The 27,669-nt window shown below is 59.6% G+C and overlaps 5 protein-coding genes and 1 non-coding gene across 10 annotated transcripts in view; 3 read left to right on the top strand and 3 right to left on the bottom strand.

The window, feature by feature from the left end:
• RAB40C (RAB40C, member RAS oncogene family) overlaps positions 1-4,963 on the top strand; it is a 35,132-nt gene extending 30,169 nt beyond the window's left edge. Inside the window, exons 5-7 of the mRNA XM_074919465.1 lie at positions 1,823-1,900; positions 2,325-2,547; positions 4,147-4,963. Of these exons, the coding sequence (XP_074775566.1) occupies positions 1,823-1,900; positions 2,325-2,547; positions 4,147-4,427 (582 nt within the window). The 3' untranslated portion in view covers positions 4,428-4,963. The remainder of the gene's footprint in view (positions 1-1,822; positions 1,901-2,324; positions 2,548-4,146) is intronic.
• Positions 4,964-11,133: 6,170 nt separating this feature from the next.
• WFIKKN1 (WAP, follistatin/kazal, immunoglobulin, kunitz and netrin domain containing 1) lies at positions 11,134-14,247 on the top strand. 2 transcript variants are annotated; one of them, XM_074919358.1, is made up of 3 exons: positions 11,134-11,295; positions 11,388-11,655; positions 12,510-14,247. In XM_074919358.1, the coding sequence occupies exons 1-3, from the start codon at positions 11,234-11,236 to the stop codon at positions 13,998-14,000; spliced, it is 1,821 nt and encodes a 606-aa protein (XP_074775459.1). In that variant the 5' UTR covers positions 11,134-11,233; the 3' UTR covers positions 14,001-14,247. The 2 variants fall into 2 exon arrangements, with proteins under 2 accessions (XP_074775459.1, XP_074775461.1); XM_074919360.1 differs by lacking the exon at positions 11,134-11,295 and having other exon boundaries at positions 11,345-11,655.
• A 197-nt stretch (positions 14,248-14,444) lies between these two features.
• METTL26 (methyltransferase like 26) lies at positions 14,445-18,187 on the bottom strand. Of its 2 annotated transcripts, XM_074919279.1 has the most exons (6): positions 17,878-18,184; positions 16,020-16,182; positions 15,829-15,888; positions 15,310-15,377; positions 14,997-15,075; positions 14,734-14,918 (listed from the first exon to the last, which is right to left on the bottom strand). In XM_074919279.1, the coding sequence occupies exons 1-6, from the start codon at positions 18,084-18,086 to the stop codon at positions 14,871-14,873; spliced, it is 627 nt and encodes a 208-aa protein (XP_074775380.1). In that variant the 5' UTR covers positions 18,087-18,184; the 3' UTR covers positions 14,734-14,870. The 2 variants fall into 2 exon arrangements, with proteins under 2 accessions (XP_074775378.1, XP_074775380.1); XM_074919277.1 differs by lacking the exon at positions 15,310-15,377 and having other exon boundaries at positions 14,445-14,918; positions 17,878-18,187.
• A 59-nt stretch (positions 18,188-18,246) lies between these two features.
• TRNAG-CCC (transfer RNA glycine (anticodon CCC)) lies at positions 18,247-18,317 on the bottom strand. Its single transcript has one exon. It is a non-coding gene; the product is annotated as a tRNA-Gly (tRNA).
• A 1,333-nt stretch (positions 18,318-19,650) lies between these two features.
• MCRIP2 (MAPK regulated corepressor interacting protein 2) lies at positions 19,651-23,448 on the top strand. 3 transcript variants are annotated; one of them, XM_074919220.1, is made up of 5 exons: positions 19,651-19,808; positions 19,949-20,030; positions 21,845-21,972; positions 22,152-22,314; positions 22,973-23,448. In XM_074919220.1, the coding sequence occupies exons 1-5, from the start codon at positions 19,757-19,759 to the stop codon at positions 22,986-22,988; spliced, it is 441 nt and encodes a 146-aa protein (XP_074775321.1). In that variant the 5' UTR covers positions 19,651-19,756; the 3' UTR covers positions 22,989-23,448. The 3 variants fall into 3 exon arrangements, with proteins under 3 accessions (XP_074775321.1, XP_074775323.1, XP_074775324.1); XM_074919222.1 differs by having other exon boundaries at positions 19,652-19,808; positions 22,213-22,314; XM_074919223.1 differs by lacking the exons at positions 19,949-20,030; positions 21,845-21,972 and having other exon boundaries at positions 19,742-19,808; positions 22,213-22,314.
• Positions 23,449-23,781: 333 nt separating this feature from the next.
• Positions 23,782-27,669, bottom strand: part of ABCA3 (ATP binding cassette subfamily A member 3) — a 33,520-nt gene continuing 29,632 nt past the window's right edge. Inside the window, exon 31 of the mRNA XM_074919776.1 lies at positions 23,782-26,905. Coding sequence (XP_074775877.1) covers positions 26,774-26,905 — 132 coding nt within the window. The 3' untranslated portion in view covers positions 23,782-26,773. The remainder of the gene's footprint in view (positions 26,906-27,669) is intronic.

Below are 27,669 nucleotides of genomic sequence, written 5' to 3'. Positions count from 1 at the left end.
TGTACATGCCTTCTGTACAGGCTTCCCCCAGTTCATCACAGGCTTTGACAGAAGCAAATATTGTAAAGCTGTGTTCCAGGAGGGCTGGGCAGTTTGCGTTTGCCATCTGTGTAGTGGATCTTCCATTTCAATGCATAAAGGAGCAATTCCACAGGTATGTGAGAGGGCTTGATGGTCTCTGACTTTTACCAGGACAGATGCTATGCAGTTTTTCAGCTTGCTCCTTCACTGTGCTGTATCTAGGTATCTCTTAGGGAGGAGGAGGCTGCCAGCTGAGACTTTCCTTTGCCAACTTAAGATCTCTTTTGCTTGCACTGGGGACTTGCTGTAGGGACGGCTGTTTCTGGAGGGTACCCTTGAATCAGAGAAGACTGGTTCTGCTGAGCTTGTTGCTAAATGATCTATTATCCTGGAGGCTAGCACAGGCAGGTTTGTTTTGCCCTTAGCTTAGTCTTCCTGCTGCTGGGTTACCTTTCATCCGTTGCTGTGTTCCCCACTGGGGTTCCTCCTCCCACAGTGCGAAATCATCTGTTCTTCCTTAGTTCCCATTTCAGGGCATCTTTAACTGCGATTCTGCGAAGTAACCTTGAAGTGCCTGTTGTCACTTGAAATGTCCTTGATTGCAAAGAAGAGAGTGACAAGAAGTCAGAAAAATAAGGGGAGAGTTGCAGAAAGGCTGCTGCTTAAGACAATTCTCTAAATGCTTTATGTACCCAACTGGTACTGAGAGGCAGCTCCTGATGTGTTGACTTGTGTGCCTGCAGGGCTGTGCATAGCCTACTTCCCTTGTGTCTGTCCTCAGAAATACTTTGATTCAAGAAAAGCTCGCTTGGCAGGAGTTGCTGTGGACCTGAGTGGTGGCCAGCACTCTGGTTGTGGCCCCAAGTCCTGCTAGCTGGGCTTGTCGCACGGGTGGAGGCTCTGCAAGGCACTGCTTCATGTCGTCATGGCTGCAGGCACACCAGAACAGCTCTGCCTTGAGTTTTGCCTGTCCTGGTGGCTAGCATCATTGTGCTGCACCTCGAGAGGTGACTGGGAAGCGAGTTGTGGATGTGGGTGGTGTTCAGGGAAGATGGCTCTGGGCCTGAGGATGCTGTAGGTACCTCTCTTTCCAGAAGAAAGCCGGGGGGAAGGTCCTACAGCGAGACCTTTGATCTGTCCCTCTGGGGGTTGCCAGTATCATGTACTTCGTTCACTCTCTGCCCGTGGGGCAGTGACAGGAACACCGGCTGCCTTCGGCAAAGCCCAGAGTGGATCCTGGTCGTGAGGTCTCAGTCCTGCAGAGACGCTGTGTTGCTTATTGGCATCACTCACCTTTTTCCTTGCCAGCAAAGGGATGATAGAATGAGGCACGTTCTGGAGAGGGAAAACATGTGGAACATGGGTGTGCTTTATTAACTTCATGTTCTGCTACCATCCTACCACTGAATGCAGCTGTTCTGCATAAGGGGAAAAGAAAAAGACTGTTTCTGCCTCGGTGAGTTGGTATCAGATTTGTGACAGGAGGAAGGTGTGTTTTGTTCCTTCAGATCCAGTTATCAAGGCAGTTCCTCCTCCTTTAGTAGAGACTGCTGCTTTGGAAATTACCTGGGGGATGTTCAAGCCAAAACCGGAGTAAAACTTTCCCTAATAATCTAGAACTGTTAGTACAGACCTGTTGTCTCAATTTTTGCTCTAGCAGGCACACAAATAATGCAGCTGGAGTAATGTTCTGTCCCTTAACCTTTTGGTTTCTGCATATGGAGGTGGTCTCTCAGGTGTGTCTCCCTTTCATTTTGTCTGCTGTGAAACTTCCTGACTGCTTCTGATTTTCTTCCACCAGGGAATTCTCTTGGTGTACGACATCACTAATCGCTGGTCCTTTGATGGAATAGACCGATGGATAAAGGAAATAGATGAGGTAAGTTGAATGGAAGAACACATGCAGTGACCTTTAGCAAAAATTTGAGGAGGTGTCACCTGAGGTGCCACTTCTGATACAGGGACAACAATGGCTCTGCTTTGGAGAGGAAATGATGGCAGTCTGCTGATCAGCAAAGCAGGGGGATAAGTGTCTGCCCCCCACCTCTTTATAAATCCAGAGTGGTAGGAAAGGGCTTGGGAATGGTCTAGCAAGATAGGAAGGTTCCCTCTAAAATGGACTGTGGGAGGGGATAAATTAGTCTTCTTTGTCATGTTGTAGTACTGCTTGGCAGTCCCTCTCGGTCACAGAGCAGTTTCTACTTCTTTGCCCTTCACTGCTATTGCAGCTAAGCAGAATGCTGGGTGTAGGCTGCCCTTGCTAAGGACAAGCCATGATTTCTCCACTTCTTTCCTTTTCTAAGCATGCCCCAGGTGTCCCTCGGATCCTGGTGGGAAACAGGCTTCACCTTGCCTTCAAGAGGCAGGTGCCAACAGAGCAGGCCCGGGCTTACGCAGAGAAGAACTGCATGACGTTTTTTGAGGTCAGCCCCCTGTGCAACTTCAATGTCATAGAGTCCTTCACGGAGCTGTCCCGTATCGTCCTCATGCGGCACGGCATGGAGAAGATCTGGAGGCCCAACAGAGGTGAGTGATGAGGAAGGTGCTCCATGTGGGGAAGGCATGAGAGCTGTTGGGGCTGAAATGGAGGGGTAGGACTGACTGTCTAGGTGGGAGATGTGTTTATTAGTAACTGTGGGATCTGAAAGCACCTGACAGGCAGAAATGCTTCAGGCCAGACAAGCTGAAGCTGAGCCACAACAAGCTGCCTGTGCTAGTGCGGGCAGCCGGCAGGCAGCGGTGAGGGATGGCAGCTCCAGAGGGCAGTTCAGCGTGTCTAGGATCTGAATTGCTCAGGGGCATCCTACACCTCTCCACTTTTTCTGTTTGAGGCCGAGGGCAATTAAGCTCACAACTTGAAAGTACTTCAATCAAAAGGCTGTGTGGGATGAATCCACGCTTAAGCATTTCTGTCCTTACCCTTGCCTGAGCCTGTGCCTCCTGTTTTGGAGGGGCATGGAAGCAGAGTGAGCCCAAGGAGCTGAAAGGAACCAAATCACATCCCTGCTGTATTCCATGTATCCAGGCACGTGTGCTGCAGTGTGGCTGACCGTGAGGAGGCTCCATGTTATGTATCAGCCTGTTGTGTTTGAAGCAAAATAGTCTTAGGTGCCACATTCCTGGCTGGAGGTAGCAGTGTGCCCCACTGGCAGTCTGAGCAGCAGGGGAGCTGCACTCCTGGTGACCTACCTTCATATGGATCCTCAGCTCCTGCTCACGAGGAAGGGAAAAACCCTGTTTGCCAGCCAGCCCCAGTCACCAAATTGTCTGCCTGGGCTCCTGTCCCAGACCTGACTGCCATGCCCCCGTCTCCAGCTCACAGAGGGACGGGGAGCGGGATCTGCACTTGCAGACATCTCCTGAACCTCTTCCAGAGGCAGGACTTGTAACTGCTGCCTGCCCGAGGCGGGGAGGCTAGGGGCTGCCTGCCTGCCCGGGGACGGGGAGGGGGGTTAAGGGGCTGCCTGTCTGCCTGCCTGGGAGCCGCAGCGTGGCTTTCAGGACAGACTGGAGGTGGAAGCGTGCCCTCGTGTGGCCGCTTGCTGGGAAATCCCCTCCAAACAGACTTTCCAAAGCAGGCTCACATGATGGGCGCTGAGCTGAGAGGGTGCTGGGAAGCCTGAAAGGGCAGAGGAGTCTTCTGGCTTGGTGGGATCTCTTGCTGCAGGCACGCTGCAGAGAGCCAGCCCCGTGGCTGCTGCTCCCTGAGGAGGCCCCAAGTGAGACTGTCCTGCTTTGGGCCTTGCTGACCCTGTTGCTTGCCCCTCCCCAGGCACGTCCTTCTGGTTGCCAAACGATGCCATGAGAAGCCAAGTGTCTGGCAGAAATGTGAGCAGGGCACTGCCTGCCCTGGGCACCGTTCAGAGAGGAGGGGTGGTGGTGTCTAAGCCCTGTGTTGACACCAAAGCTGGTGTCTCACAGAGCACTAACCTCCAACAGCAGAGCTTACCTTGAGTTTACCAGGCTTTTGTCCTAACTAATCTGCTCCTTATTCAAGGCTCCTGTGCAGTCATTATCATCTCTCCCCAAAGGAGCAGGAACTGCACGGCATAAGGAATAGTTGTGGGCAGATGGCATCCCTTGAAGTCCCTTGGCCCTTGACTATCTCGTCCTTTCTCCCACCAGTGTTCAGCTTACAGGACCTGTGCTGCCGAGCCATTGTTTCCTGCACCCCAGTCCACCTCATCGACAAACTGCCATTGCCCGTCACCATCAAGAGTCACCTGAAATCCTTCTCGATGGCCAACGGGATGAATGCAGTGATGATGCACGGCCGGTCGTATTCCTTGGCCAGCAGTGGGGGTGGGAGCAGCAGCAAAGGTAACAGCTTGAAGAGATCCAAATCAATTCGTCCACCCCAGAGCCCCCCACAGAACTGCTCACGCAACAACTGCAAGATCTCTTAGCAGGATGGACGCCGTGAGCTTCTAACGTATCCACACCCACCCACCGATGTACAGCTGTTTGCACACTTAACCCTTTTCGACTGGATCCTTTCGGATGGGCCATGGTTGCTATTCCGATGGCACACACAAGCGTTAGGAATGTGCTCACGTTTTGGCTTCACATGGGAAGCGTGGTGCCGGCTGGATCTCGCAGCACTGGCGGGGAGAGGACTCTGCCAAGTGACCCTCCAAGAATGCTTTGGGCTTTGCCTCTTGGCTTGGGGTGGAAAATTCAGCAGCTGCTGGGTTGGGGAGGGGGGAAGGGGAAAAAAGCTCATCCAGTCTCAATGGAGAAATGGATTTAATGGAAGATTGAGAGGCTTAAGGGAGTAGGCAAGGAGAGTCTGTGCTGCAACTTTAACTCTTGGACTCCTGAACAGATTGCTGGTGCAATAGTGATCGTTGGATGTAGGAAAAAAAAAAGAAATGGGGACAGGGGACTAATAACAGTTTTCACCAGGCTGTTAACCTGCTGTTGCCAAAAAAAAAAAAAAAAAAAAAAAGACAAGGCAAGAATTGGCCAATTAGAAAGGGGAAGGAAGCAGTCTGCTTGCCTTCTTCATTTATTTATGTAAATATTATACATATATATATATATCACTTGTTTTTTAAGGTTTTTTTAAGAAGCAGTCAGGGAAAATTTTATGCAGCCATGTAAATACAAGCACTGGGTTAACTTTCCCAGTGTCAGCAAATGGGGAGAAGTGGAGGATTTTCTGATGAAAATATACAAATGCTTTAAGAGACTTTCAATCACCACCTGGGCTTGTGCTGGGTTTTTTTAAATACTACGTATGCAGAAGGAAAGAACAGTCAGTGTGTAACATACCCCAAGCTGCTTTATTCCAATCATTCCCTAAAACTTGTGCCGAAGGCAGGGTGGGCTGCAAATGGATCGAGGGGCAGAGGGGAGAGGCCGGGGTCTCGGGGTTTGTTTTTGGAAGGCAGGAGGAAGGAGCAGCTCTGAGATCAGGTGATGCCTTGCTTACTTTGCACCTTCTGATGCACAGCTGGTTGGGAACTGAGGAGCAGAGGTTAGAAGCATCACGCCTAAAGCAGAGGAAAAATGCTGAATTTTGTCCCTTATTGCTGCAAAACCTCAGCCGTTGTTCCCAGAGCCCTCCATCCACGACAGCACCCTGCGGGACAGCTCCTGAATCCTGGCTGCTTCTTGCTTTGCTTTTCCAAAGACGTTCTGCCCGAGCTAGCGTCACTGCGGCTTCTCCTGGATGAAAGTGGGGAAAGGACAGAAGCAGCTTTTCCCACTGGAGTGTGAAGGAGCTGTGGACTGGGAAGGTGAAAAGAGATTTGTGGGGGGAAACAGCAGGCCCCAGGCCCAGTCACGGCGAATGCGCTTGGCTTTTGTGGCAGTACCAGGAAATTGGAAAGCAAACTGCTTTGCTCTGTAGGACCACACCTGGATCTTAGAGGGAATGTGTGCTCATTGGCAAGAGCTTGGGATGCATTCATGCTGTGGGAGAAGGTCCTGTGCCAAGCAAGGGCGCGTGCTTCTTTGGCTTCGTCCCGTGGCTGATCTGTGCTGGAAATTCACCTGGAAACTTAGAAATCACACCTAGCCCTTACTGCAAAACCTGAGCGGGGCTTGGCAGTGGGACTAAGCTATATTCACAGATTCGCATAGGTGGCCAGGACATGTAGATTGTGAGTAGCCTGGTAGAAAGTGAATTGCTTTTCCTTGTGCTGGTCGGGTCATCTCCTCAGCAAGGAGACCAGACGGTATAGTGCTGCCATCTTCCTCCTGGTGTTAGCAACTCCTCGAGGCCTGGCCTTGCTCTCTCCTCCCCCCCAAGCAGCTTGTTGCATCGCATGGGCAGAATGAAGCCGCAGCAGCTCCTGCGCGGCCGACGGACCCGCTTTGCTCAGGCAGCACTCAGGGGCGCGTCACTCTGCGGAGGACATCTCCTTCCCCTTGCTTCTGAGCCGACCTGGGAGGTGAAGGAGCCGTCCCCCTCCCCTCTCTGTAGAACAAACTACAATACAAGGGCAGGTCTCTTGGCTTGTCTCTAGCGTGCTTTATTGCCCAGCTCAAATGAGCGAGGAGAGAATTAAACCCCAGGCAGATGGAGCAGGGAGAAGAATCCTTTGTAGTGGTGGTTTGGCTCAAGAGCAAAGCTGCAGCCGAGCTCGGCGCGGTGGCACGAAGGCCGGGGGATTTCGAGAACCTGTCTGGGATGGCTGGCACCTGTTTCCCATCACTTAACACGCAGCAGAAGACAATCGCTGGCTCAGCAGCCCGGGGATATACGGCCAACAGGTGATCGGCACCGCAAAAGGCTGCTTCTCCCAGAAAACACCATCCAGGCACCGCAGGGCCCCTCGCCAGCCTGCTCCCGGGCACCGGTGTATGGGCTGGAGAGGGACGAAGGTTTCCTTCTTAAAAATCACAAAGCTGCTGCATGTCTAGAAAAACTTGATGTACCTCTGCTTGGTTTGGCTTTGCCACATGTGACACCTCCCTGCGCCTTTTTTCCCTGCGGTTGTTTTTGGTTTTTTTTTCCACTGTATAAGGTCTCAACAGATCTTTTCTGTAGTGAGGATGAAAGATTTATCTGGAGTGATTGCTCAGCAAAAAACTTCAGGTTTGTTTTTTTTATTTAAAAGGAAAAGATTCTTGCATCTGATGTCAACACTAGTGTGTAGCTGCTCTCCAACACTTGTACCATTCCTGAGTTGTTTTTTTGGACTATCCTTTTATTTTTTTATTCCTTTGTACAGTCAATGTTGTTCAACTGATTATACATGGTTTTGTTTTGTATAAATTAAAGTCTTTTTTGGTTTTGTTTTGAACTTCTAATTGAAAGGTGGAGAAGTTGTATCAGTTTTCCTGTGGACTGGCGAGAGGTTGAAGGGAAAAGGTGGTACTTCGGCCTAAAACTGGGGCTTTGGGGCTGCTTTTGGTGCAGGTGTGTATTGCCGCTTCCAGATCATCCACAAAATAAGTCATATAGCATTTTCTAGAGAGTCTTAAAAGTCAGGATTCCTAGCCCTGGTGGATTTTTGCCCTACTAAATACATGCAGAAGCTAAATCTGTTCTTACTTAAGTCTTGATTCTCACAGAATTGCTGATTTTTGGGTAGGGAAGCTCTAAGAAAACACAGCCTAGTCTGCAACACATCTAGCATCGTAGGTGGCTGTAGGAAGCCAGGCTCCCCAGCGCCTTGCGTGGGCTTGTGTGCAGTCCCTGGTACACGGGGATGGGTTTTGCAAGTACAGTCAAAGCCTTAAATCGCCTCTTTGGGTCCGGGCGACCCTGGGGAGCGAGGACCGAGTGCTGCAGCTGTATTCACCCATCCTGCCCAGGCTGCAACAAGCTGAAAGTCAGCCTGGGATAAATGTGACTTTGAAATGGAGAAGGTGCTGCAAGGGAGCTCAGAGCACCCCTGTCACATTGGGCTGTCGCTGGGGTTGGTGTTCAGAGGGAGCTGGGAGCCCCAAAGAAGGGGGGTTTGCTCCTGGGGTGGAGGGGGACTTCTTTCTTGATCCTTTTCTCTCTCGCTCCCAGCCCACCTCCCCTTGACCTCCCTTTTCCCCTGCCTCTCGCTTCCCTAGGATCAGATTTTCCACTTCGTACCAGACTGGCCACGCTTGTTTTAACAGCTTAAGTCGTAATTGCCAGGGCTGGGAGGGGGCAGGGGGGGAAATGAGATAGTGTCTGCAGCCTGGAAAACCCTGGAGCTAAGGTGAAAGCCTGGTCAGGGAAGAGTCATGGAGACTTCTTTTTTTTTTCTCCTTTTCAGGGGGGTTCTGGAAGTGTCTGTTCCCTCTCGGCAGCAGAGCCGAAACAAAGGCTGTGTGTGGTTTCAGGTGGGGTGTGGACAGCCGGAGCCCATTATGCTGGAGCAGCAGGGGCTGCCTTCCCTCCAGCTGTCTCTGCTTGGGGGGAGCAGGGCAAGCAAACACACTGCGCAGCCAGGATGTTGGGGGAAAGGCCAGAAGAGCTTTAGGGGTCCCTGTTCCTTGGAGAAAGGAGGGAGCAGGTTGCGCTGGGCTGGTTCAGGTCTTTCCTAGGTGAGTGTGTTTCTCCAAACCCACCTTCCCAGTTTGAGGGTGTCTTGGGTTGGTCCCGCTGTCCCCTGCGGGGTTGTACCATGCAGGCTGTGAAGAAACGGTGACCTTCATCTGACTGTGCCCCAGATGCTTGAAAATGAGGATGTATCTCCCTGTGGGTGTGTTGGTGGGGCTGGAACCCTCCCTGGGTACAGGGTGTGAGCAGAGGGGGCACATGGTGCTGTGCCCTTCTCTCCAGGACGGGGTGCTGAGCCGCTTCCTGCACTCCCTTGTTTTGAAGGGAGAAGACGAGCCATAAAACTTGCATCCATGTCTGGGATCTTTGAGAGTGACCCCAAAAAATCCCTGTTTTGGGGTGTGGCAGGTGCTTGGGCACATGGAGGTGGACAGTTTGGAAGAGACTGAAGTGAGCATCGTGAAAGTGTATTGTGGGCTTGCTCCAGGGTGGGGAGAGTTGCTTTTTCTTTCATCTTCTGCTGAAGAAGCACTAGAAGAGGCTGGGTGGGGGTCCCCAGGCATGGGTAAGGGTCTCGAGTCGGGAGCTACATTTCCAACCACGTGGCATCCAGCGTCCCTCTGGCCCCCCTCGTGCCACCGAGGCAGAAGTTCCCAGCAGGTGCTTGTCCCAACCTCGCTGCTTTTGACCTTGGTGACACGGGGATGAGGCATCTTGGGCTCTAGTGTGAAACTTGGGCTGCTCCCCTGGCTCTGGAGAGGGGCTGCCAGGGCAGGAGCCAGCCCAAACCCCAGTGCCAGCATCGTAGACCGTGTTGCTGGGACCCCATGGAGCCCTTCCCTCCTGCACCAGCTCCCTTGGAAGCACCCTGGGACACCCCACGTGGCTCCATGCCCCCCAGCTGCATCCCTGGGAGCGAGGTGCCATGGCAGCCTGCCATGCTGCTCCCAGCCGGAGCGACGTGGGTTTGGGGGTCGAGGATCTTAAAGCTGCTGCAGGCAGCTGGCGTCTGGGGTTGGCTGGGTGGGCCCCGGGAACTCCAGGCTGCCGGGGCAGGCAGGGTGCAGCCCCCTGCAGCTCCCGGGCCAGGCCATCCTGATGCAATTCCCTGTTTGCAAAACATCTCATCAGCCTCCCCATGAGCGTCCTGGGGCAGTGTAACCTCCCCTCTCGCGTCCGGGGCTGGCCGGACCCTTGGGCGGCTGCTTGGCCATGAAAGCGGGGACCTGGCACAGCCATGGGACGTGCTGCAGCCCCCCACGCGTGGCCATGGCAAGCTGACATCAGGCCTGACAGTGCTTTGGGATTTCAGGCCGCGGGGAGCCCCGGCAGCGCCATGGGCAGCACTGAGCCGCCGGCAGCACCGCCGTTTGCCGGCACAGCCGTTTGCTGGCCCTGGAGCTGCTCGGGCAGGGAAGCAGCGGCCGGTTACAGGTCGTGGCGCTGTGTCAGTGGCACCGGCTGGAGGTCAGCGTGCCAGGGCACGGCGGCTGCGTCCCCCTCGCACCAGCGTGGCACCAAAACAGCACCTGGTCCGGTGCAACAGGGCTTCCCCCGGGAGCCACAGACGGCGGGAGCACCAAACCATGACATGCAAAGATACCTCTGGGGTGCGGGTGGATTGGTTTTTCCCCACGGAAATGTCAATAAAAGGCTCTCCCCTCTTTTCTGTCCCCTCCACCACCCGCCCCCCAAATTTGCAGCCCTGCAGGCTGGAGGTGCTGAGCTGCCCCCCAGGGCACAACGCCCTCGGGTGGGTTTGCTGCTTCCCAGGAGCTGCAGATCCCCCTCGGGTGGGTCACGGCTCTCGCCAGTGCCGGAAGAGTTAATGCTCCCTCAATGCCATGAAATGTTCCTGCTGCAGGTCAGTCTCCACCAGGGATTAGGGAAATCTGGCCGAGGAGCCAGGGCCGGCTCCTGCCAGCTCAGGGCCGGCTGCGGGACGTGCTCGGGGAGGCAGCGGCGGGATTGAAGCCCAGGCACAGCGTGCCGGAGCAGTCCTGCCGGGGTCTGGCACGGCCAGGCGCTGCCTTCCAGCTCAGAAAAAAGACAGCCTGGCCGTAAATCAGCGGGAGGGAGGGCTGGGAGCGGCTGCCAGGCTGGGGGAGCCCCTCCAGGGGGGCTGGGTGAGCACCCCCCGCCAGGCGAGCTGGGGTCCCCTCGCCGGGTGGCACACACAGGACATGGCTGGCGAGCGGGGCTGAGCATGGGGGACACGCGCCAGTGCCAGCACCCCGCTCCTGGGCACAGGGCTGCCTCTGCTGCGGTGCCAGTGGGCGCCAAGAGGCGAGGTGCGGGGTGAGGGTCTCCCAGGCCAGCCCTGCTCCCCAGCAGCCCCGCAGCGTGGGCTCCGCGTGTCTCCCTGCCTGTGGCCCTGTCCTAGTGGACCACAGGCTCTGGCTGTTTTCTCATCCTGCAGGAATTCAGCTCCGCGGGCCGGGCGGGGGGTTTTTTGTGTCCCCCCCTCCCTCCTCCTTTCACTCTCCCTCTTTGGAGACTTTCTGCATTCTGCCTGCCTTTGATCTCCCCCCGTGTTTGCCCAGCCGATCGCTGGGCTCGCCGGGGTTAGAGGCTGAGGTCAGCGCCTTTCCCATTCCAAACACCCAGAAACATCAGTGGGAAGGGAGGGGATTCAGATTACAACCTTCCCGTCCTCCCCTTCCACCCCACTCGCCCGCTCGCCGTGCCGGCAGGGAGCCAGGGATGAACTGAGCCCCTCTCGCCGAGGGACGCTGCTGCCACCGTGTCCCCAGCGCCCCGGGAGCCGAGCAGCGGCGATGGATGGAGGCAGCGGGCAGCATCGCCGGTGGTCCGGCGGGTGCTGGGCGTGCTGAAGGGCAGCGGTTTGGTCCTCTCCTTCTCCTCCTCCTCTTTGTCCCCCCGCCCGCCCGCCTTCTCCCTCATCCCCTCCATCCTGAATGTGATTTATCCCGAGCCCTCACCAGCAAGCCAGGCCGGCGGTGCGGGGTGGCCAGATGCCTCCTTGCGGGAATTTTGGCCGCCCGGGCCGGGGCGGGCAGGCGGGCGGGCAGCAGCGTGTCCCCATGGGCGTCGTGCTCCTCCTGCCTTTGGTGGCGGCGGCGGCCGGGCTGAGCCTGCAGCCGGGCAGGATGCGGCACCTGGGGGTCTGCCCCAACCAGCTGAACCCCAACCTGTGGGTGGACGCGCAGAGCACCTGCGAGAGGGAGTGCCAGGCCGACCAGGTGAGTGAGGGAGCCGGGGAGGGGGGGGCGCATCCCCATGTCCCCGAGGGAGATGCTTTGGGGTGTGGGTCCTGTGCCCGGCGGTGCAGCTGTTTTGGTTGTTTCAGTGCAAGAGCTCAGCCCAGCTGCAGTTTCCCCAGCTGACCCCTCCCTGTCCTGGGGACATTCCCCAGACCCCCTAACAGGCAAAGAAACTGCTTGTTGCCCCCCATGTCCCCCCCTTGGGCCACATCCCATTCCCAGGATACCCCCTCCATGCACCCCCAGGATGCTTCTACCCAGCTGAGGGGCCGGGATGAGGGCAGTGGGTGTGCTGGGACAGAGACCCCCCATCAGGCAGCGGTCAGTCTCCCCCAGCCCCCCCCCCCCATCCACTTTTCCCCAAGGGCAGGAGCTTGCCCATGGACCAGGCTGCCTGTCCCAGAGACCCCCAACTCCGAGCTCCACAGCAGTGAGCAGAGGCACCAGCACCTCCACCCCAGCTAGGGCTGCCTGGATCCAAGGGGAAACTCCTTTGCAATTCATCTGTGCAATGAGCTCTGCCTCCCCTCAGCCAGCAAAAGCTGAGAGAGGTGAGATGCTCTCTGCGGGGGGGAGGGGAAGGGGCCATCATCTCTGCAGTGCACCCCTCAGCATCCTGGGGGGGTCTGGGGTCTGGCTGGGGCCAATGCAGCTGTGCCAGGGAGATCTGGCTCTTACCCAGAGCCCGGTGATGCTGAGGGTGCACAGGGCTGCGCAGGGGACACCCACCCACCCGAAAACCCCACAGGGTGTGGGAGCAGCACCCACAGCACAGCAGTGACCACCATGTTGTCCCCACCCCAATCTCCTCTCCCTCCCTCCTCCCCGGCCAGGACTGCGAAGGCTTCGAGAAATGCTGCACCAACGTGTGCGGGCTGCGGAGCTGCGTGGCCGCCCGCTTCGCCGACGGCAGCCTGCCGGCACTGGCGCTGGCACCCGCGGCCTCCTGCGAGAGCTTCGTGTGCACGCAGCAGGGCTCCGACTGCGACATCTGGGACGGGCAGCCCGTCTGCAAGTGCAAGGACCGCTGCGAGAAGGAGCCCAACTTCACCTGCGCCTCCGACGGCCTCACCTACTACAACAAGTGCTACATGGACGCCGAGGCGTGCCTGCGCGGCACCCGCCTCACCACTGTCCCCTGCAAGCACATCTTCACCTGGCCCGACACCAGCCCCGTGCCGCAGGAGACGACGGCACGCCCCACGCCGGGAGCCGGCCCCGAGGTGCCGGTGCCCCCCGCCCTCTACAGCAACCCCTTCCACCAGTCGGTCCGCGCCGGGGGCACCGTCAGCTTCCGCTGCGACGTCAGCGGGCGCCCGCGGCCTGACATCACCTGGGAGAAGCAGACGGAGCAGGAGGAGAACTTCATCATGCGGCCAGACCAGATGTACGGCAACGTGGTGGTCACCAACATTGGCCAGCTGGTCATCTACAACGCCCGCCACGAGGATGCCGGCATCTACACCTGCACGGCCAGGAACGCTGCTGGGCTGCTCCGAGCCGACTTCCCGCTGTCAGTGGTCAGGCGGGAGCCGGGAGGGACCCCGCGGGCTGGCAGCCCCCAGCCCTTCCCCAGCGCTGAGTGCCTGAAGGAGCCGGACCGGCGGCGGTGCGAGGCCTTGGAGGTGCGCTGGCACTTCGACGCCAAGCAGGGCTCCTGCCTCACCTTCCACTACGGGGGCTGTGGGGCCAACAGGAACCATTTTGAGACCTACGAGGAGTGCCGGGCTGCCTGCTTGGGCAGTGCCCGCCCCACCTGTCTGCTGCCCATGGTGCAGGGTCCCTGCCAGAACTGGGAGCCCCGCTGGGCGTACAACCACCTCCTGAAGCAGTGCCACTCCTTTGTCTACGGCGGCTGTGAGGGCAACACCAACAACTTTGAGAGCAAGGAGACCTGTGAGGACGTCTGCCCCTTTCCCAAGAGCCTGCAGTGCAAGGCTTGCCGCCTGAAGAGTAAGATGGTGCTGAGCCTCTGCCGCAGTGACTTCGCCATCGTGGGCCGGCTGATGGAGATCGTGGAAGACCAGGACTCCGGCATTGCTCGCTTTGCCCTCGAGGATGTCCTCAAGGACGAGAAGATGGGCCTCAAGTTCTTCAACATCAAGTATCTGGAGGTGACCTTGACCGACATGGACTGGAGCTGCCCCTGCCCCAACATGACGGCGGAGGACGGGCCGCTCATCATCATGGGCGAGGTGCACGACGGCATGGCCACGCTGGACCCCAGCAGCTACGTCCGGGCGGCCAACGACAAGCGGGTGAAAAAGATCTACGAGCTGATGGAAAAGAAAACCTGCGACCTCCTGAACCGCTTCCAGGACTAGGGGAGAGCCGGGACATGCCGATACGGGGGCCGCAGACCTGCCGTGGAGGTGGGGGCAGCCTGGGGGAGCCCCTGCACCAGCGCTTGTATCTAGGGAATACCACCGTCATATAGTTCCCCCCCCCAACCCCACGCTGAGCCCCAGCCCAGCTCCCACCTCCCCTGTAATTTATCTGCCACATGCCCCCCACTGATGTACCCCCCCAGCCTGGCCAACAGCAATAAAGGACTGGGGTGGGTTGCAGAGGGATGGGAGGTCTGCCAGGAGCCCCCCACCCATAAAAACCTTCCCACCACACCGAAGCCTCCGGGCCCAGTGTAGCACCCCTAGCTGCTCCCAGTGCAGGATCTGCCCCCACTGTGGGCGCTGGGGGGGGGGTGCGTGGGGATGGCCCCCCAACCCAGCACCAGTGCTGAAAGCATCAGGGAGCTGCAGGGAGGGGGGGCAAAGCCCCAGAGTTTATTGGGGGGAGCAGCAGCACTGTCTTGGAGGGGAAAGGGGGATGGGTCCTCATGCCATTGGCACAGCATCCTCTGGGGACACTGCCACCAAGCAAGAAGTGTCCCCCATGCCCAGGGGTTCTGTGCCCCCCCCCCCTCCCCATGCCTATGCCCCTCATGACAGCTGCGGCGGCTTCTGTGGGTCAGGCTGGGGCACTGCATTGCAAAGGGAGCCCCGAAGAGGCGGGGGGAGACAGACCCTCCCCAGCCCCCCAGCCAAGCCCAGCCCCAGCTGGGGGCACCGCGGCCCCATCCCAGCGCTGCCGTCCCCAGCACGGGGACACTGTGGGCCCTTGAGGAGGCAGCAATGGGGGGGAGTGACCGTGCTGGGAGATGCCGGGAGGGTGCCGAGAGGTGCTGCTGGGGCATGTCACTGCTTGCGGAAGATGAGGCTCTTGTTGTTGGCTGGCATGTCCACCTGGAAGCACAGAGCTGGGGGTCAGGGGGTCCCCAGTGCAGCAGGAGCCATCTGCTCCCCACAGACCCCAGCACCTACCATCCTCTCCAGGCGCAGCCCGTTGGCCTCGGCCAGCTGCCGCAGCAGTGCCGTGTCCCGAAGGCCCCACGCAGGATTGCTGCCAGGGAGGGAGCCGTGGGTCAGACAGACGGACATCACAGCCCTGCGCTCCCTGAATCATCCCCATCTCCTGGGGGGGCCCCCAGGACGGGGGGGGACTCCCCTCCGCTGCTGCTTTAGGTCTTATCTTGAAGGACCACACTGGGAGGGAGCTCCCTGCAGCTGCAGGCAGCACGGGCAGCACGGGCAGCACGGGCAGGACAAGCCCTGGGCCCCCCAACCCCCTCCTTACCTCTGCCTCAGGCTGCGGTCGAAGTCCACGTTGCTCTGGGGGCTGATGCGGCCGTCCACGGCGTAGGGCTGCCAGGACACGGAGCTGCAGCTGCCGGCACCAGCCACCGCGTGTCCCCCCCGCAAGCTCCCCCCCAGCCCACGGGCTGCTGTCCCTGCCATGCTCAGAAGCCAAGCAAGAAGGGACATGGCCCCCGAGAGGGACCAGGGGTCCCACCACCCACTGTGGGTCCGTCACACCCTGGGGGCCCCCCAGACCCTGCTCTGGATGGGGCAAGGGAGGACAGGATCCCTCTCTCCCGCGAGTGAACCACCAAAGCCGTTCCATCCGGGGGGATGTGCCCCAAAAGGCTGGGACCCCCAAACCTGAGCCCCACCCCCTTTCCCAACGCATCCCCACCCCCATGCCTGGAGCTGCTCGCCCATCTGCCCCCCCCCCCCCCCCCAGCATCCTCAGGGACACCCCGTGCCCAGCAGGATGCTCCCGCACCAAGACGGGTGCTCAGCCAACAGCACCCACCCCGTAGGTGAAGAGCACGCCTCCGGGCTTCAGCAGCACCCCAGCACCCTTGAACAGTCCCTGGGGAAAGAGAGAGGTGGAGACCATGTCAGGGGGCTGGGGACACCCCCAAGGATCCCCCCCCATTTGGCCCTGGGACCCCCAGGCCAGGGGACAGGGACCCTGCGTGGCTGCAGCCCTGCCCTGCTCACCTCGGTGCACCGCAGCTCCGCGATGTGCATCATGTTGATGCTGACGAGGAGGTCGAGGGTGGCGGGTTGGGTGCCCCCCCACGTCTCCCAGCCCCGCGAGACGTCCAGCAGGATGGGGGGCAGCATGTTGGGCAACTGCATGGCCTCCGCATAGGCAGCGATGCTGCGGGCACCAAACCCCACATCAACCCCAGTCAGGGCATCACCTGCCCCCTCCGTGCAGCCCCCCCCCCCAGCACCCGCTGCAGGCAGACCCGAAACCTGCCCATGCTGCCTGCCAGCAGCACCTCCCCGCTGGGGTCTCTGATGTCTAATAATAAGGTTGTGCTTATAAAACAGCCTGGGGGGGCTCCACACAGTGCAAGGGGTCTGGTATCACCAAGCTCTTTGCTTTGCAACAGCCAGCAGGAGAGCTGGCAGCAGCTGGACAACGGGCAGCACACGGACTGGGAGACCCCCCGTGCCTGAAAAATTCCGAATTCACTTGTTCTCAGCAGGGCGGCCGGAGCACGCTGCCCTCCCAGCTGCCTGCGTCGCTGCCTGCACCCACGTGCTCAGGCTGCCCACGCGCTGCCTGCACGCTGCCTGCAGCACTGCCAACATGCCCGGGCTGCCCGCGCCTACACGCCCCCCTGCCTGCAGCGCTGCCTGCACCCACGTGCCCGGGCTGCCCGCAGCGCTGCCTGCACCCCTGCGTCAGGGCTGCCTGCACACCGCCGGTGCCGCCGCACCAGCACCGTGTGATTTTTGGTGTGATTTATACCCTTTTTGACACATTCACCAGCCAGGCCTCGGTTCCCGAGGCAGCGGAGCAGGGAACCGCAGCCTGGGGATTATTTTTAACCAGGGCGGCGTGTGCTGGGTGCTGCTGCCGGCGATGTGACCGGTGGGAAGGATGCCGGTGGCAACCGGCCCTGGACAGGTGCCAATTTCGGCACCTCCCCACCAACTTTATTGTTTGGGTTTTGGTTTTGGTTTTTTGGGGTTTTTTTGGCGGGGGAGGGGGAGGGGGGCGGAATTCCTCGCTGTGCTGCAGAGCTGGGGTTTATTTTTGTTTCCTGAAGGGAAACCGAACCCTCCGAGCCTGGCGCTGCGATGCCTGGAAGAGGCATTTGGCCACGGCCAGCCCCACGCACACCGACACAGAGCAAATAAACAGAGGCCTCCGCGACTCGCCGGGGCAGCACGATGCCGGGAGCGGGGTGTGAGCCACCCACCGCGCGAGCGGGAGCCGCTGCCGGCAGCCTGGTGAGCTGGGCACGGGGCCCGGCACCGCCACGGAGCATCGCGGCCGCGTGTGGGTGACGGGAGAGCGGCCGCTGCTCCGCAACGCGTGGTCGGGCGCTTCGCAGGCAGGAATCGCTCTGTAGTGGGGTGGGCTGGCCGAGAGTTGATTACTGGGGCTTTTCTGGGAAAAATAAAGTACTGAGCTGGGGGGCCTGGGCTGTTTGGGAGTCGGATATTGGGGCTTTTCTGGAAAAAAATATAGCAAGCATTGACTTAGCGAGCCTGGGCTGTCCGAGAGTTGAATATTGTGGGTTTTCCTGGAAAAAATAAAGCATCAAGCAGGGGAGCCTGGGCTGTCTGAGAGTGCAGTATTGGGTCTTTTCTGGAAGATAATAAGCACCAAGCTGGGGAGTCTGGGTGATCTGCGAGCTGGATATTGGGTTTTTCCTGGAAAAAATAAAGCACCGAGAGAGGGAGGCTGGGCTGCTGGAGAGTTCGATGTTGGGTCTTTCCTGGAATAAAACACGGCACCGAGCTGGGGAGCTCGGGCACGCCGGCCGTGGGTCTCCGGGAGGGGAGGGGGCTGCCGGCTGTGCCCCCCCGGGCCCCCCCACCCCGTGCCCCCGCTCACCTGCGCAGCGCCCGGGGGTCGATGTCGGAGGGCTGCCAGCGGGTCTGCGGCAGCGCCCGGGCGAAGTGCGCGGCGTGGAGCCCCGCGCCCGCCCCCACCTCCAGCACCCTCAGGACGCCGGGTCTCGCGTGGGTGCCGGCCCCCGCGTACTCCCGCAGCACCGCCAGGATCGGGCCCTTGTTGCGCTCCGCCGCCGCCGGCGCTTGCATGGCTGGAGCGGGCGGCGGCCGCGGCGCGGGGACTACAGCTCCCGGCGCCCCCGGCGACACGCCCCACGCGCGGCGGGTGGAGCCTCCCGCGGCCGGGTTGGAGAAGAAGACAGAAAGAAAGAAAAGAAAAAAAAAAAAAAAAATGGAACGAGGAGTGCCCTGCGCCGCCCGGGAATCGAACCCGGGTCGCAAGAATGGGAATCTTGCATGATACCACTACACCAGCGGCGCCGCCGCGCGTCCCCCCGCCCCGCCGGCACTCGGGCCGCCGCCAGCGCGGGGCCGCCCGCGGGGCCGGGACGTCGGGGATGCGCGGGTGACCTGCGGCGTGAGCCGCCGTGAAACCCCCGCCCACCCCGCCGGCGGGGCCACACCCGTGTGCCCACGAGCGCCCCTGTAGACCCCGGGCGAGTCTCTGGTGGGGAAACTGAGGCACCACCCCCGTGGGTGACAGGGACGGTGACGAGCCGGCGGTGGGGTCCCTCCCCTGGGTCGCAGTCGCGTTTAAGCGCGTCCTGCAGGGCTGGGAGGAGTGACGCGGGGGCTGGGGGCAGCGGGGTGTCCCCCTGCGAGCCACCCACGGGTGCCTGGCGCCCCGCAGGATCGGGCCCTGCACGGCCTCCCATCCCAGCTGGGCTGTGCCACCGTGGCCGCGCAGCCGATGGGGGGGAAAGGCCAAGGTCACCCTTGGGGGGTGGCTCTGCCGCCCCCGGAGCAAGGCTGGAGCATCCCCAGGTCCCCAGTGGGTTTGTCACGCGGCCTGTCCCCAGGGCCCTGGGTGCCGCCCAGCCACGGGCGATGCGGGGCTGGCTCAGGGTCACCTGCCGGGGCTGCCCCTCCGGTCGCGGGGGGCGGCCTCGGCGCCCCTTCCCCTCTCCAAAAGTCACCGAGGCAGCTGGGACGCGGCCACCGCCCCCCCGGCTTCCCGCACTGTGGGGTGGCCCGTGGCTCCCGGGCAGCCATGGGCCGCGGGACAAGGGCTGTCCCCGTGCTGTCCCCACGGTGGTGGCACCTCAGCAGGGCCCCTGCCTGGGCCCTGTGTGTCCCGGGAGTGACTCCTACGCGTCCCCCGTGTGTCCCCTGTCTCCTGAGCGTCCCCGTGCACGTGTGTTCCCCATGGCCCCACGTCCCCTGCACGCCTGTGCCATCTTGTCCCACGTGTCTCCCGTGCCCTTTCTCCTGCTTGGCCCCTGTGTGTCCCCGGGTCCCTTCTATGCACCTTACGTGTCCCGTGCGTGTCCCGTGTCTCCCACGTGTACCCTCTACATGTCCCACGTGTGCCCCGCACGTCCCCGCACACATCCCCCCGTGCCCCCGTGCGTCCCGCGCGTGTCCCCTGCATGTCCCCCCATCCCACGTGCGCCCCCTGCGTGTCCCACGTGTGTCCTACGCCCCCCCCCCCATCCCGCGTCTGTCCCCTACGCGTCCCCCACACCCCCCCAACGTCTCCCACCCGCCGCCCCTCTGGCTCCGACACCTCCCGCCCGGCCCTGCCGGTGGCTCCGGCCCCGCCGCCCCCCCGCCCCGTCCCGCGCGGTCCCTTTAAGGGCGGGGGCGTGTCGCCGCCCGGCCCGGCCCGGCCCGTTAAAGGCCCGGCGAGGGGCGCGCGCCGCACTCGGCGGGGGCGGCGGGGCCGGTGCGGGGCCGGTGCGGGCCGGGGGCGCCGCAGGATGTACACGCTGACGCGCGGCCCCAGCAAGCTGGCCACGCAGCGCCGCACAGGTACCGGGGGCCGCGGGGACGGGACGCGCGGGGAGTTTGGGAGGATGGGGGGGGGGTGGGCACCGTCCCGCTCCGCTCCCCCCTTCCACCCCCCCGCCCCCCCTTCCCGGTCCGCTCTGACGCTCCGCCGCCGCCCGCAGGTCCGACGCAGCAGGCGGTGGAGAGCAGCAAACTGGGCGAGCTGCGGGGCCGGCTGCAGCCCGGCGCCTGGCCCGCTGCCAGGTGAGCCCCGCGCCGGCGGCCGTGACCTTGGGGAAAGGTTACCGGGGCGGCCGGGCCGCGCCGCGCCGCCGGGGGAGGGGCCGCGGGCGGGGAGGCGGCGGGGGGGGCGTGGGGGGTGTCGCTCGGTGCCCGCATGCCGGGACGTGCCGGGGGTCGCAGCCCGCTTCCCACGGAGAGCCGCGCTGGGGGCCGCCCTCGGGGACGGGGGACACACGGGGGAACCGGAGTTGGTGCCCGCCCCCCTCCGGGGCGGTTCGGGGTTTGTGCCGGGAGGAGCGGGTAAAGGGCAGGCGGCAGTGCGCCGCCAGCCCCGAGGAGCAGGCCCGGGGGCGCGTCCCGCTGCGCGGGGAGCTGCTGCCCGTCTGTCGGGGCAGAGCCGGACACCGGGGTTGTGCAACACACCCCACACCCCCCCGGCATGTCCCGGGGGAGGCACCGATTGCCTAAACCCGGCGGGCGAACCGGCGCCGGGGACCGGCGTGGTCCCTGGCAGGTCCCGCTGCAGCCCCAGGCCCAGGGAGGCCCCGTGGTGGCCCCCGCTGGAGTTTGGAGATTGTCCCTAAAGGGCCGTCGGGGTGGCATGGAAACAGCTCTTGGGTGAAACTCTCAGCTTCTAACAGAAATAACTGGAGCTGTTGGGGGGGGGGGGGGGGTGAGCAGCTGGAGGGACGATGGCTCCTCCTAAGACGACACTTTCCGGGCTGGAGAGCTGGGGGCAAAGCCCAGCCTGGCAGAGCAGGCAGCTCCGCTCAGCGGGGCAGGGCTGTGGGGCACGTACGACTCCGTCCGTTCCCTCCAGCTTCGAGAAACGGATGAGAAAAGACTCCCCTCCAGCTCCCCTCCTTCCTGGGATCTTTCACTGACTAAACTGGTGTTGCTGGTACCATGCTTCCCCTCCTTCAGGCAGGTTGGTTGGGCACGTTCCTGGCTGCTGCCCTGCCTGCAGCAGGCAGGGATGCCTGCCCGGTGCCCCCAGCCGTGCGTGCTTTGGGGTACACTACCCTGCCCCAGGCTCTGCCTGTAGAGGCAGCAGGGGAGGAGCAGGCAGGGGCTGCCTGTTCTTGGTCTCACCTGCCCTGCAAACTGTAACCCATCTGCACTCCCAGGGCCCCTTAGACTTTGTCCTGTGAGAAACGTGGCCGTTGCAGACGTGTCCTGCCCTGAAACTAGGCAGAAAAGCCAAAATAGTCATGTTTTGCACTGAACATGCCCATAAATCTCATCCCAAACCTTTTGCTTCTGATCTGCCTGGTTTTGTTCCCAGGCTGGGGATCCCAACTCAGACCTGCTGCTTCCAGTTGGCAGAGGGTTTCATCCCAGTCCTGGGGCACCTTGGGGATGTGCTGGGGGCTGGGGCTGCTCCAGCAAACGTGGGTACTTGGTCTGAGGAGGTTGGCACCACGGTGCGTGCCCCTGCTTGGTACCTAACCGCATTTCACTTCCATTTTCCTGATATTTCAGCAGTTTTGGTGGCAGATTTTTTTATTTTAGGGACTGCATGTTGTGCCAGGGCTGGAGGATGGGTGGGAGACAGGCAGCTTGTGCTTTTCCCTGGGCAACTCCCCTTGCTTTCACCCCTCCCTGTGTAGGAACCCCCTCTCCCTGAGGGCTGGGTCCCTTTTCTGTCCCTTCCCTTGGGATAGGGCTGAGCAGTACTGGCTGGCTGCAGCTGTGCCCCTGGCATTGCTGGGGCTGTGGGTGAGCGTTCAGGCTGTGGAGCAACCTGGGAGTGGCTGGACAACCCTGTCCTTGCTCCAAACCGTGGTGGGAAGAACTGCCTGCCCCCCTCACCCCTGCCTTGCTTCCCTCGACAGCCCAGCCCAGAAACTCGTCTTCAACAGAGTGAACGGCAAGAGACCGCAGGTGCTGCCGCAGCAGGTCTCGGCCCCTGACGAATGCTACACACTGGCCCACGAGGAGAACGTCCGCTTTGTCTATGAAGGTGAGGGCAGAGGGTCCCTGGGGGTGGGCACCTGCTCGCTGTCGCATCTCAGGGAGGCTGGAGCATGTGGGGTCCCTCCTGAGGCAGCCACATTGTGCTGGGGACCCTGGTGGCAGGGATGGGGTCCCCGGCCTGGGTACCTGCCCTCCTTTGCACCACCTCCTGCTCCTCTCCCGCAGCCCCCCTGGGCTGGGAAATCCCCATCCCAAAATCATCCACTGCCTGTTCCCCCCGCCCCAGCCTGGCAGCAGGTAGAGCAGCAGCTGGACGGCAGCCGGAGTGGGGAGAGCGCCTGCGGCCCTGTGCAGTACGTAGAGAAAACCCCCAACCCCGGACTGAAAAGTAAGTGGGAAGCAGTCGTGGCACTCGGGTGTATCATCAGGCTCAGGGGTGCAATGAGCTGGTGTGGGCTCAGCCAGGTGCCTGAGCAGGGCTGCAATGGGAGGAGGAGGAGTATCCTGGTGCTGGATGTGCCGGGGGGCTGGGTTGGGTCTGTTCTGCTGGTGCTGAGGCTGCTCGGGGGTGCTAGGGGACAGCTGGCCCCTGGCACTGTGGCAGGGATGTCCCACTGTGCCCCATCAGAAGAGTCCAAGAAAGCAGGACGCCCTGCTGATGACTTTTTTGGAAATCCAGCCACAGAGGTGGGCTCAACACCATGCTCGAGAAGATCCCCCGGGTCCTGCCATGGGCACCTGCCTCTCCTGCGGCCAAGCAGGACCCAGCCGGAGCGCAGTGGGGACGGGATCAAAGTGCTTCTCTGATAGCAGCTGGAGCAAGGGCTGTGAACGCAGCCTGGGGGCTCTTGCAGCAGCTGAGACCTCCCCAAGAAGAGAAGGTCCCTGTAAACTCAGCCTGGCTTTTTGGGGACAGGGCATGGGGGTTGAGAGAAGTTTTGGGGTCTCATTTTCCTGGTGGCACATGGGGGGGGACGACACTTGGAGCTCTGCTTGCTCTCCAGCTGCTCTGCTATGCTCTCCTCTCTCCCTCCCCTCTTTTTCAGACTTTGTTCCCATTGACCTGGAGGAGTGGTGGGCACAGCAATTTCTGGCCAAAATTGAAAACTGCTCATAAAAGGGAAGAAAGGTTTGGGTTGTTTGTTTTTTTTTTTAAAGAGAAACAAAGGTGAGAGCATCTGGTCAGAACCCAGAATCAGTGGCATTTTAGAGAACCACATTTTTAAAACGATGACCGAAATCAAGTGACCCATGCTGCCAGCCCAGTGAGGCCAGCAGGACCGGACCACAGCCATGCCTGGCCACATGCCCCTTCCCTGCGCCCGGCGTGGAGGAGCAGCCTGCGGCCCCAGCCAGGATTCCTTAAGTGCCAGTTTTTGGACCGCTGCAGCTTCCAGCTCCCAGGGACACTGCGGTGCCGTGCTGGGGATGAGGGAGCGGATCCCCTGCCACAGCGGGAGCCACGGGGAGGACAGTGGGGTGCTGTAGCAGGACTGCCAGACAATAAAGCGCTGAAACTGCCCGTGGAGAGACACTTGCAGGAGGGGGAGGATGTGTTTGCAGGAGGTGGTGAAGCAGCTGGGGTGCAGTGTTGTGCCCTGGGCTGGTGTGGAGCAGGGCATCCCCGTTGAGGGGGGGATGCTTGTGGCTGAGTTGTTGGGTGCTGTGCTGCTCTGGAGGAGGGCTTGGAGTGTTCCCCTGGCTTCCTTGGAGCTGCATCCTTGCCTGGGTGCTGCTTCATCTCCCTGTGCTCAGCCAGGGCCTGGTGCTGCCTTGGGTGTGTGTTGGGAGGGGGCAGGGGGACATTTGGGCATCAGCAAGTGACAGGGGAAGGGGGCCAAGCTCCCTGGCTGTGGTTCAGAGCCAGGCTGCAGGAATGAGGGTGCTGGGGCCAGTCCCCTTACTGCCATGGAGGCCCTTTACATTGTTCTAATGGCTATTTTGAGCCTCAAGGTCTCCCCCTTGCCCATGGCTGTTGGGGTGCAGTGAGGGACTAAGAGAGAGTGGTTGTGGCTGCCTGTGGTGGAAGGGATGGGGACCTCAACTTATGCTCCCACAGGCATTTGGCCCACAAAAATCCCTTAGCCCATGCACTTTCCCAGGCTGGACTGGGCCCTTCCAGGTCAGGTTCTGGAGCACACCCCAATTCCCCCATGTCCTCCCCTGCAAGGCTGAGAGAAGAACAGCACAGCCTGAGCAGAGCAGCCCAAGCCCAGGGGGGCTGGAGCTGTTCTCTGACTCCAGAGGAGGCCAGGAAACATCCACTGGGAAAAAAAAAAATTATCCCTATGATGAATAACAACCACACTGCAGCCAGAAGGGAGCAGCAACACCTGGGACCTGTGATGCTTCTCCCACCACACATGGCGGCTGCTGCTGCCTGGGAGGCCAGAGTGTTGCCAACAGCAGCTGTGACCCTGCCAGCACAAAACCTGGCTGACCTGCCTGGTTGAGCCATCCCCTGTCCCACCTTCTGGCCCTGGGCTGGGGTAACTGGGCACTGCAGTTGTAACTGGAACACTGAGCAGCACCACACAGAGCCAGCAGCTCCGCTCTGGCAAGAGGGAAGGGTTGTTATAGCACTGTGACACCAAGAAATGCTGCTTTGTTAAGACTTTGTTTTAGGCCAGGATGATCCTGGTGGTGGTGGGCTGGTGCCAGGAGATGCCATCCTTGCCCCTGACTCCTCTACCACTGGCTCTGCTGTGGCATCTGCAGGCACTGGGGGGGGGCGTTATGCTGCCTCTGTGCCCCAGGACCAAGCCTTGCAGGGGAGTCACCAGATGGACATGGGGGGGGCTTGGTTGTGCTGCCTGTTGCTGCTGTGCTCAGGGTGCTGCCAGCCTGTGGCAATTAACATCTCCTGCTCCTGCAAGCCCTCATTTTCCCACTGCTTCCCCCATCCCAGGCAAAGCCCCAGAGGCTCTGCTGCATCCTGCTTTGCCTCCCCTTCCAAAAAAAAGCAGTTACTGGGAGCCCCAGCACTTTCCTGGTGGCCTCAGGTCCCCTCCCATCAGAAAGCACACCACACACCCCCCCCCTTTTCTTGCACAGGTGCTGCCCCCAGGAAAGGCGCTGGTGCTGGGGTTTTCCCACTGCACAGTGCCCCTGGCAGTAGCTGGCTCTGCTGCTGGCAGAGATGCTCCTAAGGAGCAAACCCTCCTTGTCAGCAGCTCTGAAGGGCTCCGAGGTGTTCCAGGGATGCCATTCACCTGCTGGCTGCTTACTAATAAAAACACACGTCATTAAGATCCAGGGAAATTCTTAGTAACATGATGCACCATCGTTTTGAACAACAACATTAGGCAAAGGGAAAAAATGGAACAGGAAAGAATGAGTCAGTTACAGAAACAAAACAAAAACCCAACCCAAAAATATAACCCAACCCCTGACAATGCAATCACTAGAAGGGAATCAGCACCCCTTGCCATAAATATTAATTCATTTCGTTATGTGCAATTGTGTGTATTACTATAGTGCAAATAGCTCTGCATTGATCACGGAGCAGCTGGCCCAAAGGGGACTGCCCCCAGGTGACACAGGGACTAGTTAAGGACAGACAAGAATCAACATGGATTTAAAACAAACAAACAAAAAAAGCAACCCAACTGCTGGGAAATGCAAAAAAAAAAAAAAAAATCCCAGTTGTTGCCTCTGACTGGGCACAGGCCAGGCTGGGCAGTGCTGGTGCCTGATGCACAGTGCCCAGCAGCATCCCCCACAGCTGGGCAAGGGCAGGACAGTGCCTTGGCCCCTCCGGAGCAGCCTGGCATGGTGCAGAGGGGACAGGGACAGTGGGGGGGGGGGGACATATATGGGACAGGTGTGCTCTGGTCAGGCTGTGTGGGGTGTAAGGGGAGAGCACAGCAGGACAGGGGCACAGCAAGAGCATCGCTGGCCTTCAAATCTGGTCCTGCGGGTGCCCAGCACGCTGAGGGCAGCGCTGCTGCTTCAGCCTTTTTGTGGCTGCAGTAAGTGAGCCCCGCAGCGTCCCCAGGCCCCCTGTGACACCTCAGCCCTCGCTCAGGCACTGCAGCCGTACCCAGCACGTGCTGTGCCGAGGGACCGAGCTCTGGGCACTTCTCCATTAACACATCCTGCCAGCGCTCGGCCCCGCGCCAGCCCCTCGGCTTGCCTCCACCCCTGGGCCAGCAGGCAGGAGGGGACAGTTTTCTAAGAGGTTAAAGGAGACAGAGCCTCCTCCATGCCATGGAGGGGCCGGCCGGGAGGCGTGCCTTGTCCTCTCCACTATTCACCGAGTGCTTCTGAAGGCAGCACATCCCGATTAACCCAGCAAACAGCTCGGATCTAAGCTATGTGACAGCCTCCTGTTAAACCACGAGCAAACCATCTAACAATACACATCAACATGCGGGCCAAGACCACGAAGCAGCGTCCTGATGGGTGTGAGCGTTGGGCAGCGAAAAGGGCAAGGGCGGGGGGAGTGCTGTGCCATCTGGGAACAGCATCCCGCTCCTCCTCTGACAGCCTTCTCCCCACCACCCCTCTCCACCCCTCCAGGCTTCCCCCTTCTTTTTGGGCCTTTTTTTTTTTTTTTTTTTTTTTTTCTGTAAAGATGGGGATGAAGGCTGGAGGGTGGAAGTGTCACATGCACACACGCACACTCACACGCAGACCGGCACTGCGGCAGCACGCAATGCACACGCACCCCTGGCGCTCCCGATGGCAGAAGGTACAATGCCATCTTCTCCCCCCTCCCCGGTGAAAAGTTTCTTACATTTATACATTATTTAAGACACGCCAATATATAAATTACTGTCTCTATATATACTATGTATAGGCAGCAGGGCCAGTCCATGATGAAGGGCACCAGTGGGGGCTTCTGCTCATTTCCCTCTGTCCTCTGTGTAGTGCTGGAAGCGAGTGAAGCTCATGAAGACTTGCTCCAGGGAGATCTGGCTCACCGAATAGTCTTCCAAGCGATACTTCTCTTTGGCTTTCTCCAAGGCCCCAAAGACCTGCAAGGGACATGTGGCTGTCACTGCAGAGCACCCTGGCTGTGGGAGAACCCCAGGCTGTGACTCGGAAAGTAGGGGAAGCTTTTGGCTCCAGGGAGACCTGGGGGAAGCAGAATCTTCCCTGGCAGGAGGGCGGTGGGAAGCCAGGAGATGGATCATTTAGCAGAGTACCTGACCCTATTTAAAAATACATGGGTTTGTGTATATATATCATCTATATGATACATACATATACACAGGTCTATGGGGTTTTATATATATATATCTCCCCAGGCTGGAATCCCCACCCAAGGTATCTGCTCAATACACTATATATAAAAAAAAATATAGTATACTATATACTATATATACATACTATACATATCTGTATATAGTCCACAGATTGTTTTCACATATAGTTATATACTATAGTTTTTAAATAATCTGTACACTATGTACACTATATAGTATATACACTCTATACTGCATACTATACACTATACTCTATACAGAGCATAGAATATATAGTATACAGATACAGTTTTTAATATACACTAGAGTATATAGTATACAGATATAAACCCCTACATATACTTATATACTGTATAGAAAAATTATCTGTATATACATAGGTATTTCTGTATACTATACATATATTTATATATAGACAGTATATAACTACCTGTATACAGTATAGTTATATATATAGTATATCAAAAAAATACAGTGTGTATATAGTATACTCTATACAGATAGTATATAGAGTACGTAACTATCTGTATAGA

Source organism: Athene noctua, chromosome 15 (assembly GCF_965140245.1).
Source record: "Athene noctua chromosome 15, bAthNoc1.hap1.1, whole genome shotgun sequence".
Lineage (NCBI taxonomy): Eukaryota > Metazoa > Chordata > Aves > Strigiformes > Strigidae > Athene > Athene noctua.
The sequence above is the reverse complement of the archived record's forward strand: the minus strand, read 5'-3'. Positions and strand labels throughout refer to the sequence as shown.

What these genes read in the sequence shown, in the direction of transcription:
- WFIKKN1 (XM_074919358.1), top strand. Translation starts at nt 11,234, where the DNA reads ATGGAGGCAGCGGGCAGCATCGCCGGTGGTCCGGCGGGTGCTGGGCGT. An exon ending in GGGCGTGCTGAAGGGCAGCG is followed by an intron (nt 11,296 to 11,387) that starts GTTTGGTCCTCT and finishes ATTTATCCCGAG; the next exon opens with CCCTCACCAGCAAGCCAGGC. An exon ending in GGGAGTGCCAGGCCGACCAG is followed by an intron (nt 11,656 to 12,509) that starts GTGAGTGAGGGA and finishes CTCCCCGGCCAG; the next exon opens with GACTGCGAAGGCTTCGAGAA.
- MCRIP2 (XM_074919220.1), top strand. Translation starts at nt 19,757, where the DNA reads ATGTACACGCTGACGCGCGGCCCCAGCAAGCTGGCCACGCAGCGCCGC. An exon ending in GGCCACGCAGCGCCGCACAG is followed by an intron (nt 19,809 to 19,948) that starts GTACCGGGGGCC and finishes CGCCGCCCGCAG; the next exon opens with GTCCGACGCAGCAGGCGGTG. An exon ending in CGTCCGCTTTGTCTATGAAG is followed by an intron (nt 21,973 to 22,151) that starts GTGAGGGCAGAG and finishes CCTCTCCCGCAG; the next exon opens with CCCCCCTGGGCTGGGAAATC.
- METTL26 (XM_074919277.1), bottom strand. Translation starts at nt 18,086, where the DNA reads ATGCAAGCGCCGGCGGCGGCGGAGCGCAACAAGGGCCCGATCCTGGCG. An exon ending in CGGAGCTGCGGTGCACCGAG is followed by an intron (nt 15,889 to 16,019) that starts GTGAGCAGGGCA and finishes CTCTTTCCCCAG; the next exon opens with GGACTGTTCAAGGGTGCTGG. An exon ending in GCGTGCTCTTCACCTACGGG is followed by an intron (nt 15,076 to 15,828) that starts GTGGGTGCTGTT and finishes CCTCCCTGGCAG; the next exon opens with CAATCCTGCGTGGGGCCTTC.